We start from the raw sequence: 17,464 nt of genomic DNA on the forward strand, positions 1-17,464 counted from the left end.
CTTCTCAATCGCTAGCGGTAGTGATCAATCAGTGGTTGGCAAACTCTTTTGACATATTTTTATTTGATTTCATTTCTGTATCATCTCCCTGAGATTTTGCAGATCTAGCTGTGTACCACTGGAATTTTCAGACATGACAAACCAACACAGTCGGGTTGTTCTTTGTAATTTTCTGTTGACTCATGTTGTAATTAGTATTTGCAAGAACCAAGCAGAGGTGGAAAAGGAGACTGGCAACTCTAGTTTCCAAAGTACTAATGCTGCTAGGTGTTGTGTGATTATTACCTCTGCTTCAGTAGATGAAATAGAAACGTTTGGGATGTTACAAAGAGATCCTACACGCTGCCACTGAAAATCTTTTCTTTGCCAAATAAATAAAAGTTGAACCAAACAAATCACAGATTTTAGTTTTTATTACATCTACATGATAATGGGGTTTGTATAACATTTGTTGTAAATGTCAACCCAACAAGCTTCTAGTGACAGCCAGTGTGTGTGTAGATGAAGTTGTACATGATTAGGGCAAGAGCTGTCAACATTTAGTACTGCAAACTCAGCATCAACAGTTATTGTTATATCAATCTGAAAATCATATAATCTTGTATTTGTAACCCAGACTGTCACTGATATTTGATTTCTAAGTTCAATCATTTATAATAATTTGATTTGAAGAGATGTGGAAAAGAAAGGTCCTTTTCCTCTTCCCTCCTTTTTTCTACTCACTCATTGCCCCAGTCCAATCTCGCTGTGATGTGCTGCTTGACGTCCCGCATGCGGTCATGGGTGAGGTGGCCCACCAACACCTGCCTCCTCAGGTCCAAGATTTCATTCATCACGTGCCAAAGCCGGTGGAACAAATCCCCCTCATTCTTCTGTAGGAGGAGAAAACAGAGAGGAGGGACAGAGAGAAGAAAAAAAAATCAGTTTAGAAGCACAGAATGAGTGAATCAGTGGCAAAGAATGAAAGGAAAATTGACAGGAAGAAAAGACAGAATGAGGGTGACAGACTTTGATAGGAAGATACAAATATACTTTTTGTCTCGAGTCACTCAAAACACAAGTGGGAAAGTGACAGAACAGATATTGGAGAGCGAAATCAACATAGAGAGGAAGACGAAGACCCAGAGAGACAGAGAGAGGTGTCGAGAAACTTGAAATGGATTTGAGCAAATTAGCTTCAGTGCCCTGCTGCTTTTTTGCTGCAAATGTATGCACTTTGATCTGCCAGTATTCATCAGCTCAATTTAATCAGCACCCTAGATAGCTTAATAGGCCACAAACACAATCAATCCACCTAATGAATGTGTATAAAAAGCTTTGGCTGTTTGTGGCTTTTGAATTACCCAGGGTCAAATAAATTCTCCTTCATGTTAAACCTTAAAGCAAGCGTCACTTAGGCGGTAGTGATGTTTAAATTACCACAAGCTGTGTGCCAGTGCATTTTGTGTGCAAGGAATCTCACCACGTAGAGTTGTTTCCACATGGCACCCCAGTCTCGCAACGCAGACGTCATCTCTGTGATGACGGAGTCTTCAACAGGAATGACCGTCTCAAATTGCCTGTAAACATGCATGCACGCGTTAGAAGGAGAGTCCAAACCCTTTCCACAACTTCCACACATACGAAACGCAGGAAAAAGGAACACTTCACTTACCCTTTGTTCTTGACGTGGGCATTCTTCAAGTGGATGTAACTGGATGGGAAAATACCCTATGGGAAGAAGATAAACAGCTTAATGAGAAGCTCTTCAAATGCTCCCTGGGTCGACTTCCAGTGGCACTAGTATTTAGTGCCAACACTTATTTTAGTAAGTGTTGGCATGTGGAAATGATGCACGCAATCAATATAGTGCTAAGTGTGCTTGTGGGTTAAAAGAAGGAAATGGGAAGGGGAGAGTAGCAGACAAAGTCATAAAAGTCAGGTGCAATGGGATTTGGGAGGCAAAAAGAGTGGAAAAGTGCGTGTGTGTGTGTGTACGTGCACAGACTGTTTGATGCTAAAAAACTGCAAATTGCTCCCTATTGACTTAGAGAGATCAAAGCAGAACTTATGTTTAAGATGCATATGCAGACCATAAAACACACACACACACACACACACACATACACTATTCTGCACTAAAGCTTTTAAAAGCATCATCCATTACTGTCACTAAGCTTGTCAGCTCATGTCATTAACTATTGTCTTGTGTTGAAATGTGGAGTTTAATTACTGCCAACTGCTTAGACTGGTTTAAGGAGTTGGTTGAATCAGGAGAGGCTTTTTTATTTTCAAATGGTGTCAAATTGTGTTGGATTTCTTTTCTAAGAGCTACCATTAACAAAGAGTAGGATTGTGGTCTTTAAAGCACAAATACACTTAATATGTGTGACAAAAATTTTAAAAAGTTTGGTTATCCAGATCTGACCAATATCACTGGCTAATCACTATTAACTTCATCAGTCAGTTATTGGCATTTGACTTCTAATAATCAAAGCAACAGTCTGACACCAACGTGTTGAGCACATTTACCAGAAAAAGTGTTTGAACAGCTGATAGAATGAGAAAATCTTGATTACAACACAAGTTCAGCTGATAAAATCTGCCACTGACAGTTGTCACCTCTGCTGGTGAAATTAGTAACAACGACAGATCGGAAAGAGACTTTAAATTGTAAAATCCCTGCTCTGCCATTCAAAATCATCAGATAGTTGAATCAGTTTCAATTGTTTGCTCACCTTGGCATTTGGATTCTTCAAGATGAATCCTCGGTACCAGCCTGCAGAGACAAAATACCATATTCATTTCCAGCATGTCACTATGATTATATTACACTTTTATGTATTTATGTTTGACACAAGCTGCACAACAGAAAATGCAGAGAAATATGGAATTAATGTACTTTTAATCATCGAAGGACAGAGAAGGAGATGCAAATGTGTGTGAGAGAGAGAGAGTTGTTTTCACAATGTGCAAATACTTTCACAACAAGACCCCACAGCATTTAGCTTTATCCCCTTTCAATGATGTGAAAGAGGGACAGGTGCCTTACTGAAGCACTAACTAGGTATCTAACTACCAACCGAATCATTTTCCACCACTAATAAAAATGTCAACCCCATTTTAGAGATTTCTATAGGTCAGCAGTTGTGGTTACAGCAACACAAAATTGTGCTTATTGTTTTAGCAACCTCTGTTTGCAGCAGCCACAAGCCAAAGCACCGCAGTATCAAGAGAGAAGCTTTTGACACATAAAGTTACTGGAAACCCTGTAAACCTCACTGTGACCTGTCCTAGCAGGTGTGAAGAAAAAGCAGAGACAGAAAACTGTGAAAAAGCTGTAGCTTGCATACGCTCAAGTACTCACTTCATTACACACTCCAATCTGAGCTCAAGCCAAATTACTACATGCTTGATGCTTTTTGCAAATCCCACCACTGATTGAAACAATCTAATACATTTACATCAGAGGCTTTGAGCTGATGCTTTTTTTCCACAGTCATTGTAAGTCCCTTCAGATAAGAGCATTAGCTAAATAGCCCAAATGTAAATGTATTAGATTATTCTAATCACTGCTGGGTTTGGTCAAAGCATCTCTGATTTAGGTAGTATTTTCTCTCTTTGTTTCAGGCATGGTCAGAATAACACTGTGTAATCCGTCTGGGTCTGTACTGTGGAATACAAGCTCAGTATTTCCTAGATGAGTCATTTTTTCAGTAATAGAGGTCAAATACTGCGGCAGCTCTTCACAAGGTTTAATGTCAGTGAAGATGGGAACAAATCTGCAATATATCATTAGGCTGCCACAGCGGATCACTGTTTTAAATCAGTGACTCCTAAACACGTATACCTAGGGGGTACTGTACTTGAGTTAATGGGTATGGGTATATAATGTGGGTATCTAAAAGGTTGCTCCACTTTTGCAGAACAATAAATGTTATTAAATGTGATAAGGAAGAATATACATTAACAAAGAATAAAGTCAAAGTAAAAGTAAAATATATACACGGCACATCAGAGTAAGTAGAAATGCAACCTGAGCCATACATTGACATATCATTTGAAATAGACAGATGTCTATGAAACCTAACTTGAGCTCATATTATAAGACTGTGAGGGTATGAAAGACATACAGTAATGGAACCATCATGTATAGCCAGTCTAATGTATGCATTTCTGTCAGGAAAGAGCCATGTTCAAAATGGGCCAAGTCTAAAATCAATTGCTGAGGTGGAGCCTTTTCATACAGAAGCTATGTGTCAGTGAAGGCACGTCACTCTGTACGCTCCTGTGTTTTCAAGTGTCAATAGCATCAACACGAGGGAGAGCCATTAGCCTGTCCTCTCTGCTGTCAGCAGCCCATCTCTCTGCCTCCTCGCTGCTGGCAGGATTTTGATTTTGTTCCTCCCTTCTGGGCTAAGCTTTCTGCTGGCTGTGCTATTGTCTACTTCCTCTGGGCCTTCTACCACAATATCACATCCCCCTGGTTGGTTGGCTGCATAACTGGCTGCTCAACTGGCTGGCAGGCTGAATCTCTCCATGTCAGTGAGTGCTTCTGTCTCCCAACAGGAAGTGAGACAGCGTGTGTCAAGAGCTCCGGATGAGGGAGGAGTGTGTTTGTGCATGGCTGCCTGTTCGCGTTAAGGTGTGCATAAGAGTGTGGCGTTGTTGTGGTTGGACGATTTCACGTTATTTTGGATATTCTGGAAAATCAACCTTAAAAAGTAAAACGTAAAAAGTCATTTAACACACACTCTTTTGGACATAAGAAACATTTAGATGCATGGAGACGGGGAACAACAAACACAGAAAGAGAGATCGTAAGGAAAAGCAGGCAAAGGAGATAAACAGACACGGCGTGGGCAGGAAGGCAGAAAAAACAGACAGCTTGCTACAGGAAACTGCAGCAAACTGCCCGGTGAACTTTCAATACATGTAAAACGACCACACGTTACACATGTCCGTGGTATGTGTTAGTGCATGTGTTGGTAGGTGTCAGTTTCTAAAACTGTTTGTGCTACACGTTTGTTTTAAACTGTGTTACACGTCACTCAGTGTGTGTGTAATTGCGCATGAGTGTGTGATAGAAGCTTTCACATGAATTCCCTCATAACATAGTAAGAGGAAGCAAACCTGTTATTTGTGCGTAAGTGCATTCACTTCACTACTCAAGCAAAAATCTATTGATTTCCTTACATGAAGTACTATGTTTCACTTCTATTTTTCCCTTCTCACAGAAAGCAGCTAATTGCAAGTCATGCACACAATGCATAGTAGTGTACCGTGCACACAGTACCTTCACATTTCTCCAGGATCTGCACTGTGTCTCCAATTTCCAGTGGGAGGCCATGCTGGACGGTCCCTCGGAAACTGGCCAGTACTGCAACAGAAAGAGGCACAAAACACCCACAAGTGTTTTTAGTGTTTCAGCTTGGTTATGCAGAGTTAGGAAAAAAAAAAAATCACAAGACTTAAACAGAGCGATATAAAACACTGAGTGAAGAGGTGCAATCAATAATCTGTGTAGGTGAAATAAAATCAAAGCTTATAAAAACAACCCAGAGTTTCTGCACAAACTGAAATAGTAACACTCACAGAAAACTTACATAAATTATCTGCAATAAAGTGACTATACAAAATTACTTTTTTTACTCAGAATCTCTTATATTAAGAGAAAACAAAATCACACTGTACACAGCAAAGACAGAATCACTTCTGTAGTGGATCTTTACAACAATCGAAACATTGAGCATTTTTCAGGGAGTCAACGCCGCCTGAACACCCAGAGGTCATGAATCATTTTGTACCATGCGGCGATAGAAGAAGCAGGACGTACCAGGTTCATCCTGAGCTGTTTACTATAGAGATTTATTCAGTGCTGAGAGACTAGCCAGTAGACACATACAGGCTGTAAAACAACAGCCTCTAGACCTACACCAAGCCCTTACTGAAACCAGGTTTATTAGACGAAAGCCTAGAAAGCCACCCAAGAGACCAAAAACAACACCTGTGTGATACAGAAAAATCCAAAAATATCCACACTTTTACACATTTTCTATATATTGCAAATTACATCGAAATGCATAAACAGCAGAAGTAGTGGTGGATTTAAAGGGGCACTCCACCAATATTACCCATGAAGGGCAGATTACTTGTACTCAACCTGTGAAAACAGTGGCAGGTAGTTTGCTGAAGTCTGAGAAAACAATGTGCATTGCAAAATATGAAGTTCCAATATGGCATTTTATAGGGCATGGAAAGACTTATAAAGGGGAGTAACATAGCTGCCTTTTTGTTTAATGTAGGATCTGGGGTTTTAATTTGACCCAAGCAAGGGACTAAAAGACAACAGGACTCTGCTACATGATCCTTCTTGAAATCCAAACTATACTAAATATCTAGAATGTCCCTTTAAGGAGTAATAAATGCAAAAAAGAGACATTTAATTTAACAGATGGTGGTGTCTGGAAAGTGGCAAGATAAACATCAAACAAAGCGAGCCATGGCAGTTCAGCAATGGAGAACACTTTTAATCAGATGAGTCTGGATACTGTTTTACTAAGAAGATAAAACGAACATATTGGCCAGAGAATTAAGATTATACAGGGCTTGAATTGATGTTGAAACAAAGCCGTAAATGTAAAGTGTAGGAGAAGTAGGGAGGTAGGGACAGGGAGATGTTGATGGTGTATTAGCAGAAAAAAGCAGTCTGTGCTGTGAGACTGTAACCTATCAGCACAGAGTGTCAGTAGACAGCTCTTCAACCAGCTCTTTAAGACAGAGCTGTGTCCTGCTGACTTGCTCCCTGCAGCCTGATACACACATACACCAACACCTGCACGTATGTGTGCACCCACCGACGCATCAACCACTGCACACTGATGTTTATACATACACAACCTCCGACAGATCCATCTGCACACACGAGCTGAAGCGATGCCTTCACATCCTCTTTCACACACAGCCGATTCACACAAGCAGCCTATTCAAACAGAAATGTATGCAAGCACACATGCACACACACACACACACACACAGATAGGCATTCACACATGGACACACACATGCTGAGGGGAAAAGACAGCTTCACTGAGATTCGACATAGAAACATATAACAAGAGTCCCTGCCATGCAGAACTGAGAGGGATCCTGCTCCAGCTAAAGTGTTTAGGGGGAATTTCATTTCTTCTGCCTGCAGGGCTTGTGCAGTGCACCTGAACACATCGTCCAAACAGCACAGACATCATTTACACCACTGGAGAGAGATTATATTTAATCCAGGATGATTTTACACTGAGCTGAGACTATGGCCACAGAAGCAATGTTTCATGAACTGATGACCTCATAAGGATGCTGCATTTGAGGACTACCTGACTTACCATTTTCTAAATAATAGAAAAAAAAGAAATGGCTATATTGATCAGATTTTTGCCTCACTCAGCTTTTTTAGAAGGATTCTGGAGCTCCTTAACACCAAATGTCCTTCTTTGTTTTTCCTTTCTGCAGTGAGAGCGTTTTGTGGATGTTCTTCGTTCTGAGGTGCTCGTTTACTGTAAACACAATCTTCTTGCAGCAGAAAACAGTTATTTCTGGTTGCGCGGGGAACTGAACTTCAAAATCAGTTCAGTCTGCCGTTGTATGATGACATTTGGAAAAAACTCACTACAGGTGTTTTTCCATTATTTATTTATTTATTTTTTATCCTGGCGGAGTAACCTGGTACCAAATAGAGAGTTGAGCTGAATTACCCATCCACCCTTTCTTATGTGACACTGAGATCAAGTCCTCTGATAAATCAAACCCTCTGTGCTGCTTTAGTCTGTGTCTTGCATTTCACGGTGAAGCTTCGCCAGCTCCTTGTTATCCCTCAAGCTAAAGAAACGCTATCCTTACAAGGGATTTGTCACAAGAGCACATCTGACTTTGTAATTCATTCAAAGACCAACTGCTTGCGCACACAGACACACACACACACACACACGGAAATTCAAAATATGCCTACTTTTTGAAATTCATTCAAAGCCTCTCTCACACATGCAGACAGACAGACACACACACACACACACACACACACACACACACACACACACACACACACAGAGGCAATCACAGCAAACACACTTATACTCAAAGTGTGCCCAATGCATGAATTATCCAAGTGACTTTCCCAGCTGCAGCAAACTAAATTATTCAGCTTCAAGTCGCCTTTTTCTCCAGCGCTTGTCAATCCACAAGCCAGCTGTTGTCTGTCCGTTTGTGTCTAAGTGCCCGTCATCGTGCTGGCTCAGACAGTTTATCAACTCTCTGGGATGGCTAAATGCCAAATGATGCACAGAGGAGGAAGGTGTTGAGTCTTTAGAGAATTTATTTCCTGTGATTGTAGGATTTGTCACGTTACAAAAAGAGAACTGCAAGTGCAAATGAGAAGTCTATATATTTATTGCTGTTCTACCACACAGCCCTCACATAGAACAAAAACAGACACAGCAGGGGGGAAATCCTATAAACAGACCAATGCATGCTAATGCTACACCTACAACCACAGCACATGTACGTCAGTGCCACTGGTGCATAAAGATCCTTTTGCATAAACTGTACAAAAGCAGACTTACTGATACTCAGATATGGCATAGACACTCCCACCCACACAGAGTTGGTCTATTGATTGGCCTACACCGCTTTTTAAGTCACCAAAGGCAAACTGATCCTTTCTGACACACACAAACACACACAGTCTGATTCTATGTGACACCAGTCCACTGGGTCATGGTGAGGATGCTGCTATTCTTAACCAGAATATCAGCTATAAACTAGACATTACACAAAGATGGCGGCCTGGAAGCACTATGTACACATGAATAAACAAACAAAGACGATGACAAAGCCATCACAACTCTTGAGAACATCCCCCTTTTGGGAGTTTCAGCTCATGTGAAGATCACAAAGTTTTTCAAAGTAAAACTATCAGGTAACATTGAACCAAAATTATGATTTGCAATAAAGTTATTCTATCAAACTTATTTATTAAAATACTATTATTAACAACTTGATATTTTCAACAGCTGGTGCTGTTCCTATAACCTATAATAACTCAAACACATATAGCAGGGCTTTTGAATTGCTGGTCAGACCGTATCATTAATAATAATCTGACCAAACGAAATGGCAAGGAAAGCAAATAACCTGCTCATAGCCCATGTCTATGTCTGCATTTAAATCACTTCAATGCACTTTGAACTTGCTTTAATCCATTAGGACTACATCTGGGTTTGATAGTTTGCAAGAGCATGCTGGCAAGCTAGCCAAGATCCCTAGAAAGCCTACTGGCATGGATTAGGCTTACATGTGTTTTAGGCTGCCACTTTGAGTCAAGGCCTGTCACACTGTGTCACATTTGGTTTATGCATTGCTCTGTCTAAGCTACTGAGAAGAACAAACACTGCCACTGGCCCTGAATAAGACAAACACCAGTGCTCCTCCTTCAAAAAAGCTCTTTCAGAAAAGCATCACCTGAGGCAGGTTTGTGTCTCGATATAATGCTGCTGCGAACACGGAGAAGTGACTGTGCTCACAGCTTTTTAAACTAAATAACATGGCAAATTTCAACCAAACCACTCATAAATGTGACTTTTAACCTCATTAGCCTGAGCCTTTCTTCTCTTCATCTGATCTGACAATGACTTGCATGCGTAATCTACTCCCACATGTTAATTACACAGCACTTATATTAATAATATGTTAATTTCACAACACAGCAACTGGTGGTGCTCCACTGGCCTCCATTGTAGTGGGGGTTCATGAATATTCAATTTGTGTGTGAGAATATATGTGTGATACATGCACATTTGTAAAGGCGAATTAAAATTAAATATGATTTATGGGTTGATTCCAAAGAAGGGAAGAACAGTGACATTCAAAGGGGAACCAACACTTCACTTGGTTTTTTCCACATATAAAAAGGTGAACGCTTACTAATGCGTAGACCTGAAAGTTAACTACACCAATAAATCTCTTCATTTCCTCACAGTGCACATTCTGCTTTCTGAATGTCCTCTTTCCAAAAGCACACAAAATGCATTTGCCAAACCAAAACTGCCTTTCATTCCAGCAATGTGACTGAAGCATTCCTATTTAAACCAAAACTAGCTCAGCTATGTTTTGTCTTATCCAAGTCCACACACACTGTGCTCCTAATAAAAGGCTTCAGGCATTTATATTTCTATGTGGTGAGGTAAAGAGCTAAAAAACCTCCACACCATGCCAAAATACTGTAAATGTTTCACAACCTCATGGATTCAAGGCAGTGAGAGGGGGAATGTGGTTACCAAAACACAGGGGCTGACTTAGAGTACAGTACATTGTACAGTAAGAAAATCCAAACCACAGAGATGTGTTTGTGCATATATAAGGAACAAAAGCACACAACCTCACATAAGTGTGACAAAAGCACAAGGGGTTGGCCGAACGCAGATTAGGTCAGTGTGTGTGTGTGTGTGTGTGTGTGTGTGTGTGTGTGTGCGTGTGTGCTTGCATGCATCTGCAAAATGTGATTTTTCTATTAGAGCACAGAATGCTGGGACTTAGCATCACACATTTTGAAGCAGAAAAGTCAAGAGAGGTCAGCAGCAGGAATAGAGCGCAAGCAGATGTCTAAAAGTAGCAGAGCTGAAAAGGCCAGGACTCAACTTGGCAGTTGTACACACACACACACACACGTGTGCAGACGTAGACGTCTGATAGGCAGGGCAGACAAAAGCCAGGAACAGAATTACCCATGGGGAACGGCTTTCATTTCGCCTCCTCCATTGCCGGCCGCCAGGTTCCTTTCGCTGGCTTTGTTCGTCAGGAGATAGCAGCCTAACCACATCACAAAACCGCTCACTAGCAACAATAACCCTTCAAATCATGCTGCTGGAGCAGGAGCTTGCAAAGCAGAGTTGTGTGAGGAATGTTATTACTTTTTTTTTTTTTTTTTTGCTGCATGACAAAAAGTGCAGCTCAGGGCTCAATAACATTTCAGCACTGTTTAATACCGAGTGTAAAATCTAATACTACAGTATCTAACCTGTGAAAGAACTGAAAAATAAATACAATCTGTGCAAGCGACACATTGGTTAAAAAGAGAAAGTGTCTATGAACTTCTGCTACGACATGATTATCACTGATGAAGCTGTTGTAAACACATCCACAGATACAGAGTTTGTCAATTCACACCCTGTAAACAAAGTGTAGGATGCATTTCACATAGAAAAAAAGAAAAGCACAGTATTCTTTCATTAGCTTTTTAACAGCAGTTAAGGTAACCTCAGCTTTTGTCTCAGTCATAAAGTACAGTAAAAGTGAGAGCAACCAGAGCAACATTCAGTCTATGCTAATGGCTTGAGCAAGGGAAATCATAAATGACTCAGATTAAAGAGAAATATAGGTCAGTGCACTAAAACCTCAACTCATTCCCAGGCATTAATCTGGTTCAGGCTGTGTGTATGTGTGGTTTCAATGCAAGCCAAGTGCATGCATTGGCTAGGCTAGTTGAAATAACATGATTATTTTAATCCTCTTGGTTGGTTTTATCTCACCTGCATAAATTTGTCATTGTCTCTTCTTCTGTAGTATATTTATCAATGGATTATGACATCACCTCTCTTGTTTTTGTCAATGTGATGACTAAATCAAGTGTGAAAATCTTGTAAACTTCCTTTAAGCAACTGAAAATTTCCCTCTCACTTTCCTGTTGTTTGTCTCTTTTTTGCTTTGATATCTAGTCACAGTCAGTGAGGTGCATAACATGAGGGATACTTCCTGTGACTAGGACGAATGGCATTCTTGCCAAAAACAAACCAGTCCTCATCTAGGAAAAGGGTCTGATGCCAGGTTTTCCTGGAAGACTAGAGGAACCCAAATGAGTTTTCACCAGAATTCATCTGCAAAAAAAAAACACTCCACAGGTCTACAGTCAAATGTGAAAACTAATTCATCATATTTTTCTCATCCAGAAGCTAGAGAGCAACATTAGCATTCTTTCAGAGCTGTGTTTTGGGCCACCTAGTGCATGTAACTGCAGTATTTACTCTCCTTGTGCATCTACTATTCTAACTGCTTACCCCTTTTAATGGAGCCCAGCTGTCATTGGGCGAGAGGCAGGGTATACCCTGGATAGGTTGTCAGTATATCCAAGCACTGACATACAAAGAGGGTCCTTCTTGCTGTACGGTGACATTATTGATCAGTGCAGCTTTAAAAAACACTTCCACTTCACTCCTGTATGCCACCTCCTATCCCTGCTTTGCTGTGCTCTGCTACACTTGGCCACACTCTACCTGGTGCTTCAGATAGTAGACATCATTATGAAATTAGAATAAATGAAACTTACTAATAGAGCAAATAGAATTCTCTGATTACTTAAAAGGGTGATCCTCAAAACCTTTTAGAAGCGAATATCTCTGCACTGCTGGCAGTGCTGTTCAGTGAGTCTTGGTCACAGCGTGTCTCCACATTAAAGTTTTGAAGCATATTTCAGTTAAAAATATTTACATACAGTATTGTATCTTTAAAATGGCAACCTGCGAGTTTTAAAGTAGTTTAATTGGTGGTAAAACTGAAAGTGGCACACCTAAAGAACAACTTGTGAAACAGGAAACCTGTGGGTGGATATAACTCGGGTAAGTATATAGGGTCAAAGATAAAGAAGGTTTGTAATTCTGGGTAACAATTTTAACGGTTTGGGCTAACCTGGGGTCTATTTAAAACCTGTACAATTTTTTGACTTATTGTGTTATATGTCCTACTGGTTTGAGTGATGTTACAGGACTCTATCACAGAAATGAAAGACAAAACTACAAAAATGAGAATCTAGTTGTAACAAACTCCACCCCTCAAACTATTGGTGGTTAGTTCAATTCTCAATATATATGTACACAGGTACCATGTCATCACACTCTATTTTGTTGATGTTCTTTAATGCTCCAGATGCAAATGCTGAGAGCTTTAGACAGCACTGATTCTTTGCAGCAGCTGAAGTCACATAGACACCTCTGCCTACACATCCTCCCACCCTGCAGATAGAAATGTGGATAGTGGCAGAACAGCTACAGTATATGGTGTGAGAGGAGGGAAATTAAGGGTTTGGGTGTGGCTGGAGCTAAAGCAATACAAAAAAAAACATTTAGGGTGACAAAGAAATATTGTAGGTTGATAGAAGAAGAATCGGGGGGGAGGAGATTAGGCTGCAGCTCTCACTAACAGATGGAAGAAAGATGAGCAGTGAAACATCTGCTTTTCTTCCTTCAGGTATAACGGTTACAAATAGGAGTGTCAAACGAGGCCTACACTGAATCATTTTGTCTCTCATTCTGACTCAACTGCAACCTCTCCACTTCCTTTTTCTATCTCTACCATCAGTCAACTGCTCTCTTGCAGGGAAATGGAGGTGTGACTGACCTCTAGCTACACTTTAGGCTCCCAAGTCAAATTATAGCAGTGACACAACGTAAACACCCCTCCAATTCTACCAAGCTCAGAGATCTTTGATGGCAGGTTGCATGTTCAGCTGCCAGCAGCAATATTTAACAGTGTCTGAAATCACATCTAACTGATATAACATCAGCGAACGACCCTCAGCCAACAGTGAAAAAAACCCACTTATCACTCATTCCTCTAGGCTATAGCAACACAAACAGCAAGCGGGTCCACACTGAGAATGATGAAACTATGATGAAAAAGTGATGAAACTAAATCAACTAAAAACAGCGTTTGCGCTTTTATCTTGCAGCGCCAAAAATCAAAAACGGAAGGCGTGGCTTTTATTTTAAAAAAGGGAAGATAGAGACAACACTGCCCCGAGGTGAAACAAAATCAATTGGGTTTTATAAGCAAGGGAAGCACCAGTACTGCAATGGTTTCGTTTAGATTTTTCATTTGTGTTATGTGCCTGTCAAGAGACTTGAAATAAGAGAGTGTGCTGTGCAGCCTATAGCCTCAGCCTCCAGCCCGTAGATGTTCAGACACTAGTGGGATTTGTGCTGACTGTGTAGCCAGAGGAGGCAGCCTGGGCAAAGACAGACAGACAGAGAGACAGTAAGAGAAGGTGAAGGACATATAAAGATAGCCGGCTAGTAAGACTGAAAAATAACAGCATAAGAGAGAAAAAACAGTAGAGACAGGATGAGACAGAGGAGAACAGAAAGTGTAAGGGAGGGAGAATCAAAGAGAGAGGCAGAAGAGAAATAGCTGTCAGCTCATCTGTATCTCACTTTCTTTTGTTTGGCCCTCTGCTGTGTGTCAGCCTGAGTGGAGGGGAGATACTCCCTGTCAGCTCTCCCATGGCAGGGCCAGTGGAAAGAGGTCTAGGTGAACGAGAGCTAGGACCTATATACACACAACAACAACCACATCAATCCTGGAGACTGCTGCAAGAGAAGAATAAATGGATATGATGCTGTAAACATTTTAAAGATGCACGATTTACAGGTGAAAACTGCAATGTTTACCATTGTTGTACCCAGCTAATGTTTGACCAGTGCTGAGCTAGTGAACACATGCAGCATACTTTAACATAACTTTGTCAGAATCTGTCAGGCCTGCTGTAATTGTAACTGTAGTTGTATGTAAAAAGTTGTGTTTCTACCTCAAGTTGCTGCAGTATTGTGCACAATATTAATGTTTACAATAATGAACAATAAGCTTTAGCCTTCAGCTTGCAGGGTACCATCAAACTCTTCTGGTTTCAGTCATCAGTCACTAACTGGTTACTCTATAAAAGGTGTCAATCATCAAGAGAGAAATAAAAGCAGGGGAACACATTAGAAAATAGCAATGCTCCCATTTGTTAGATAACAATGACGAACACATAGAGAGAAGCATTAAGTTTCCCTTTAACAAGTACAATGCATGTATTAACTCAATTGTATTTGTATTTCTTCTTCTTGTAATTTCTTTCAGTAGTTGTGCATTATTGATGTCGTGGGAATACAGTCTTTTCAATTATGATGTCACATATCTTTCCACTGAACTCTGATCATCCGTTTGCCCCATGGAAGCAGCTGCTGCAGTGTTTACGATCTGCCTGCCAGCTTCAGCACGAAGAGCGAGTGGTGGTAAGTCCCACCTATGTATCATGAGTGGGAGGTGGGTTAGTAGTAACACAGAATACAATAATGCTAATATGAGGATGCAGAAAACAAAATGGGTGATCATACACTTTATAGAAGTAACTAGGTGTGAAAGCTCAGTTGTAGAGTGCTAGCAGAGTCCAAAGATGCTGAGAGGAGCTGCATATTTGGAATATTTTTCTATCAGCATTACTGCTACTACAGGAATTGATCCAGACACCCCTACTGTACAGTCACCATATATCAAACCAAGAGAATATCTGTAAGTTTATATTCATGGATTTCATGGTAGCCTCAAGAAGATTCTGAGACGAGGTGCAGTCTTCTGAATCTGATGGCACTGCAGTTGAGTGTGCAGCTCAGCTCTCGTTTTAAACTAAGTATGAGTTACTGTGCTAATGTGCTGCTATCATACCATTTGATTCTGTTGAATCATACTGGACAGCTGGTGCTTATCACCTCATTAAAAATATTTCCCCACCCTCCTCTAATGAAATGCATGTTGTTCCGCACACATATAGTATCTAGGCATGCATGAGATTGCACAGACACAGTTAGTGTGAGGAGGCACAAAATACACACATGCACACACACAAACACGTCCACGTGCATGTTGTTAGCATGGTGAGCAGGGGTAGCCTGCTGTCTCTGAATCTGCACTCAGCCATGAACAACCATATGGAGACTTTCTTCTTAGTTGGACCCACTGGATTGTTCTGGATTGTTACGTGACAGCAGCCCGGGAGCAAGTTATGCTTTTTTTTTTTTTTTAAAACACGCAGCCTGTTTTGAACACTGATTTGTTGTTAAGGCAACATGTCACCACAACTGCACTAACACTACACTCAGTTGTAGTGTCTGAGCCATGACAGAGAATCCCACAACTTCCAGCAACTCAAAAGCACACATAAACACTGACTCTGAGCTAAAACTAAACTACTGTTCAGCATTCCCCACTGCAGAATAAGATCTATTCATCTTTCCTGACCCTAGGTAGGAGCAGAGAGAGAGATAAACACACACAGTACATGTACTAAGGGGTAATTCTATCACGTATTCATGATAATAAAAGGGTAGCAACACTGTGTAGGGGTTTGGAGCTAATGTGCTCAGGGCAGTGAGGAAATAAAACGTGTACTCTAGTGCCTGGCCTCTTGCTGTAACCACACACATACCCTGGTATCTAGTATATGTGGCATCTTTATCTACCTGAAACTGTATCTCTACATGGATGCCAGAGTGTTAAAGTGTACTTTTGTGTGTGTGCACTCAAGCCATCAGTATCTAAACAAGCGGTTGTTTTAACTTCATCCCTATGGGAAAGAAAGCTTCTGCTTGATCTGATTAGCACCACTATACTCAAGTATACACATACACATACACAGAAAATAAGGACGTGCAAAAGGGCTTGACTGAGAGTGGGGAAGAGCCGGGTGGATCAACAGGGCTGGATGGACAGAAGCGGGTGATGAGCTGCCACTAAATGTTAAAGCTCATGGAAGAAGCAGTGGATAAAGTGCCATGAAAAGGACACAAAGACAAAGAATGTAGGGAGGAGGGAATGATGACAATGTTAATGACAGGGCTGAGGCTAATTATAGAGCTAAAAACAATTCAAGCAATTATATTATTTGTCTCCATGTCTAGTCAAAAATAGCAATTCTTCCAGCAACCGCCAAGAGTGTTATTTAGCCTAGTTTATTGCAAACAAGAGGAAGCATAAAATAGAGAGACTAAAACAAGCATCACAAACAGATGAGAGAGAAAGTCTCAAGAAACCTGTATCCAAAATGCTGTCGAGTTACAATCTATACGTTCACTTCACATGTTGGCCTGGTAGACTTCACTCAGCTTTCCTTCCGAAGAGATAAAACAAAGAGCTCAGTGACAAGTAAAGACAGAGACACTGTATAGGAGAGAAAGAAGTATCAGTGAGTGATCTGAATCAGAGGGGAGTGAATGAAAAGACCACAGTGTGGGGCGTCTGCGCCAAGCTGAAGGGCTGCTGAACGCAGCTTTGGATGTTGGATGTGTGCTCAGATTCACTGTGTGGGGTCGAGACACGGGAAGAAGCGCTGACTGAAACAGGCACGGTCACACGAACAGGACATGTGTGAATATGGCGTGCTCGCTAAAGAGCGCACACACACACATACACACACACACTCTCCGACAGACGGTGATAGCCTCAGAGCACAGCAAGGGCAATTGAAGACACTACTCAGGAAGTAGCAGTGTGGAGTAACTCTGAAAAACACACACTCATATACACATACTGACTCCACTCAAGGACACGCAGATGGCAGGTGCTGCACAAATACAAGCTACTGGAGCATACCATATTATCAGCAAATCCGGTGAGCCAGCCAGCCAGTCAC

The 17,464-nt window shown here is 41.0% G+C and overlaps 1 protein-coding gene across 6 annotated transcripts in view; it reads right to left on the reverse strand.

Annotated features, from left to right (window-relative positions):
• The window catches only part of dock4b (dedicator of cytokinesis 4b), an 89,822-nt gene that overhangs the window by 58,561 nt on the left and 13,797 nt on the right, over positions 1-17,464 (reverse strand). For all 6 annotated transcript variants that reach the window (XM_026362574.1, XM_026362572.1, XM_026362577.1 and 3 more), the window contains exons 2-6: positions 5,276-5,359; positions 2,718-2,758; positions 1,655-1,710; positions 1,463-1,559; positions 724-872 (exon numbers count right to left, since the gene is read on the reverse strand). In XM_026362574.1, coding sequence (XP_026218359.1) covers positions 724-872; positions 1,463-1,559; positions 1,655-1,710; positions 2,718-2,758; positions 5,276-5,359 — 427 coding nt within the window. The remainder of the gene's footprint in view (positions 1-723; positions 873-1,462; positions 1,560-1,654; positions 1,711-2,717; positions 2,759-5,275; positions 5,360-17,464) is intronic.

This window comes from Anabas testudineus, chromosome 23 (genome assembly GCF_900324465.2).
Source record: "Anabas testudineus chromosome 23, fAnaTes1.2, whole genome shotgun sequence".
NCBI classification, from domain to species: domain Eukaryota; kingdom Metazoa; phylum Chordata; class Actinopteri; order Anabantiformes; family Anabantidae; genus Anabas; species Anabas testudineus.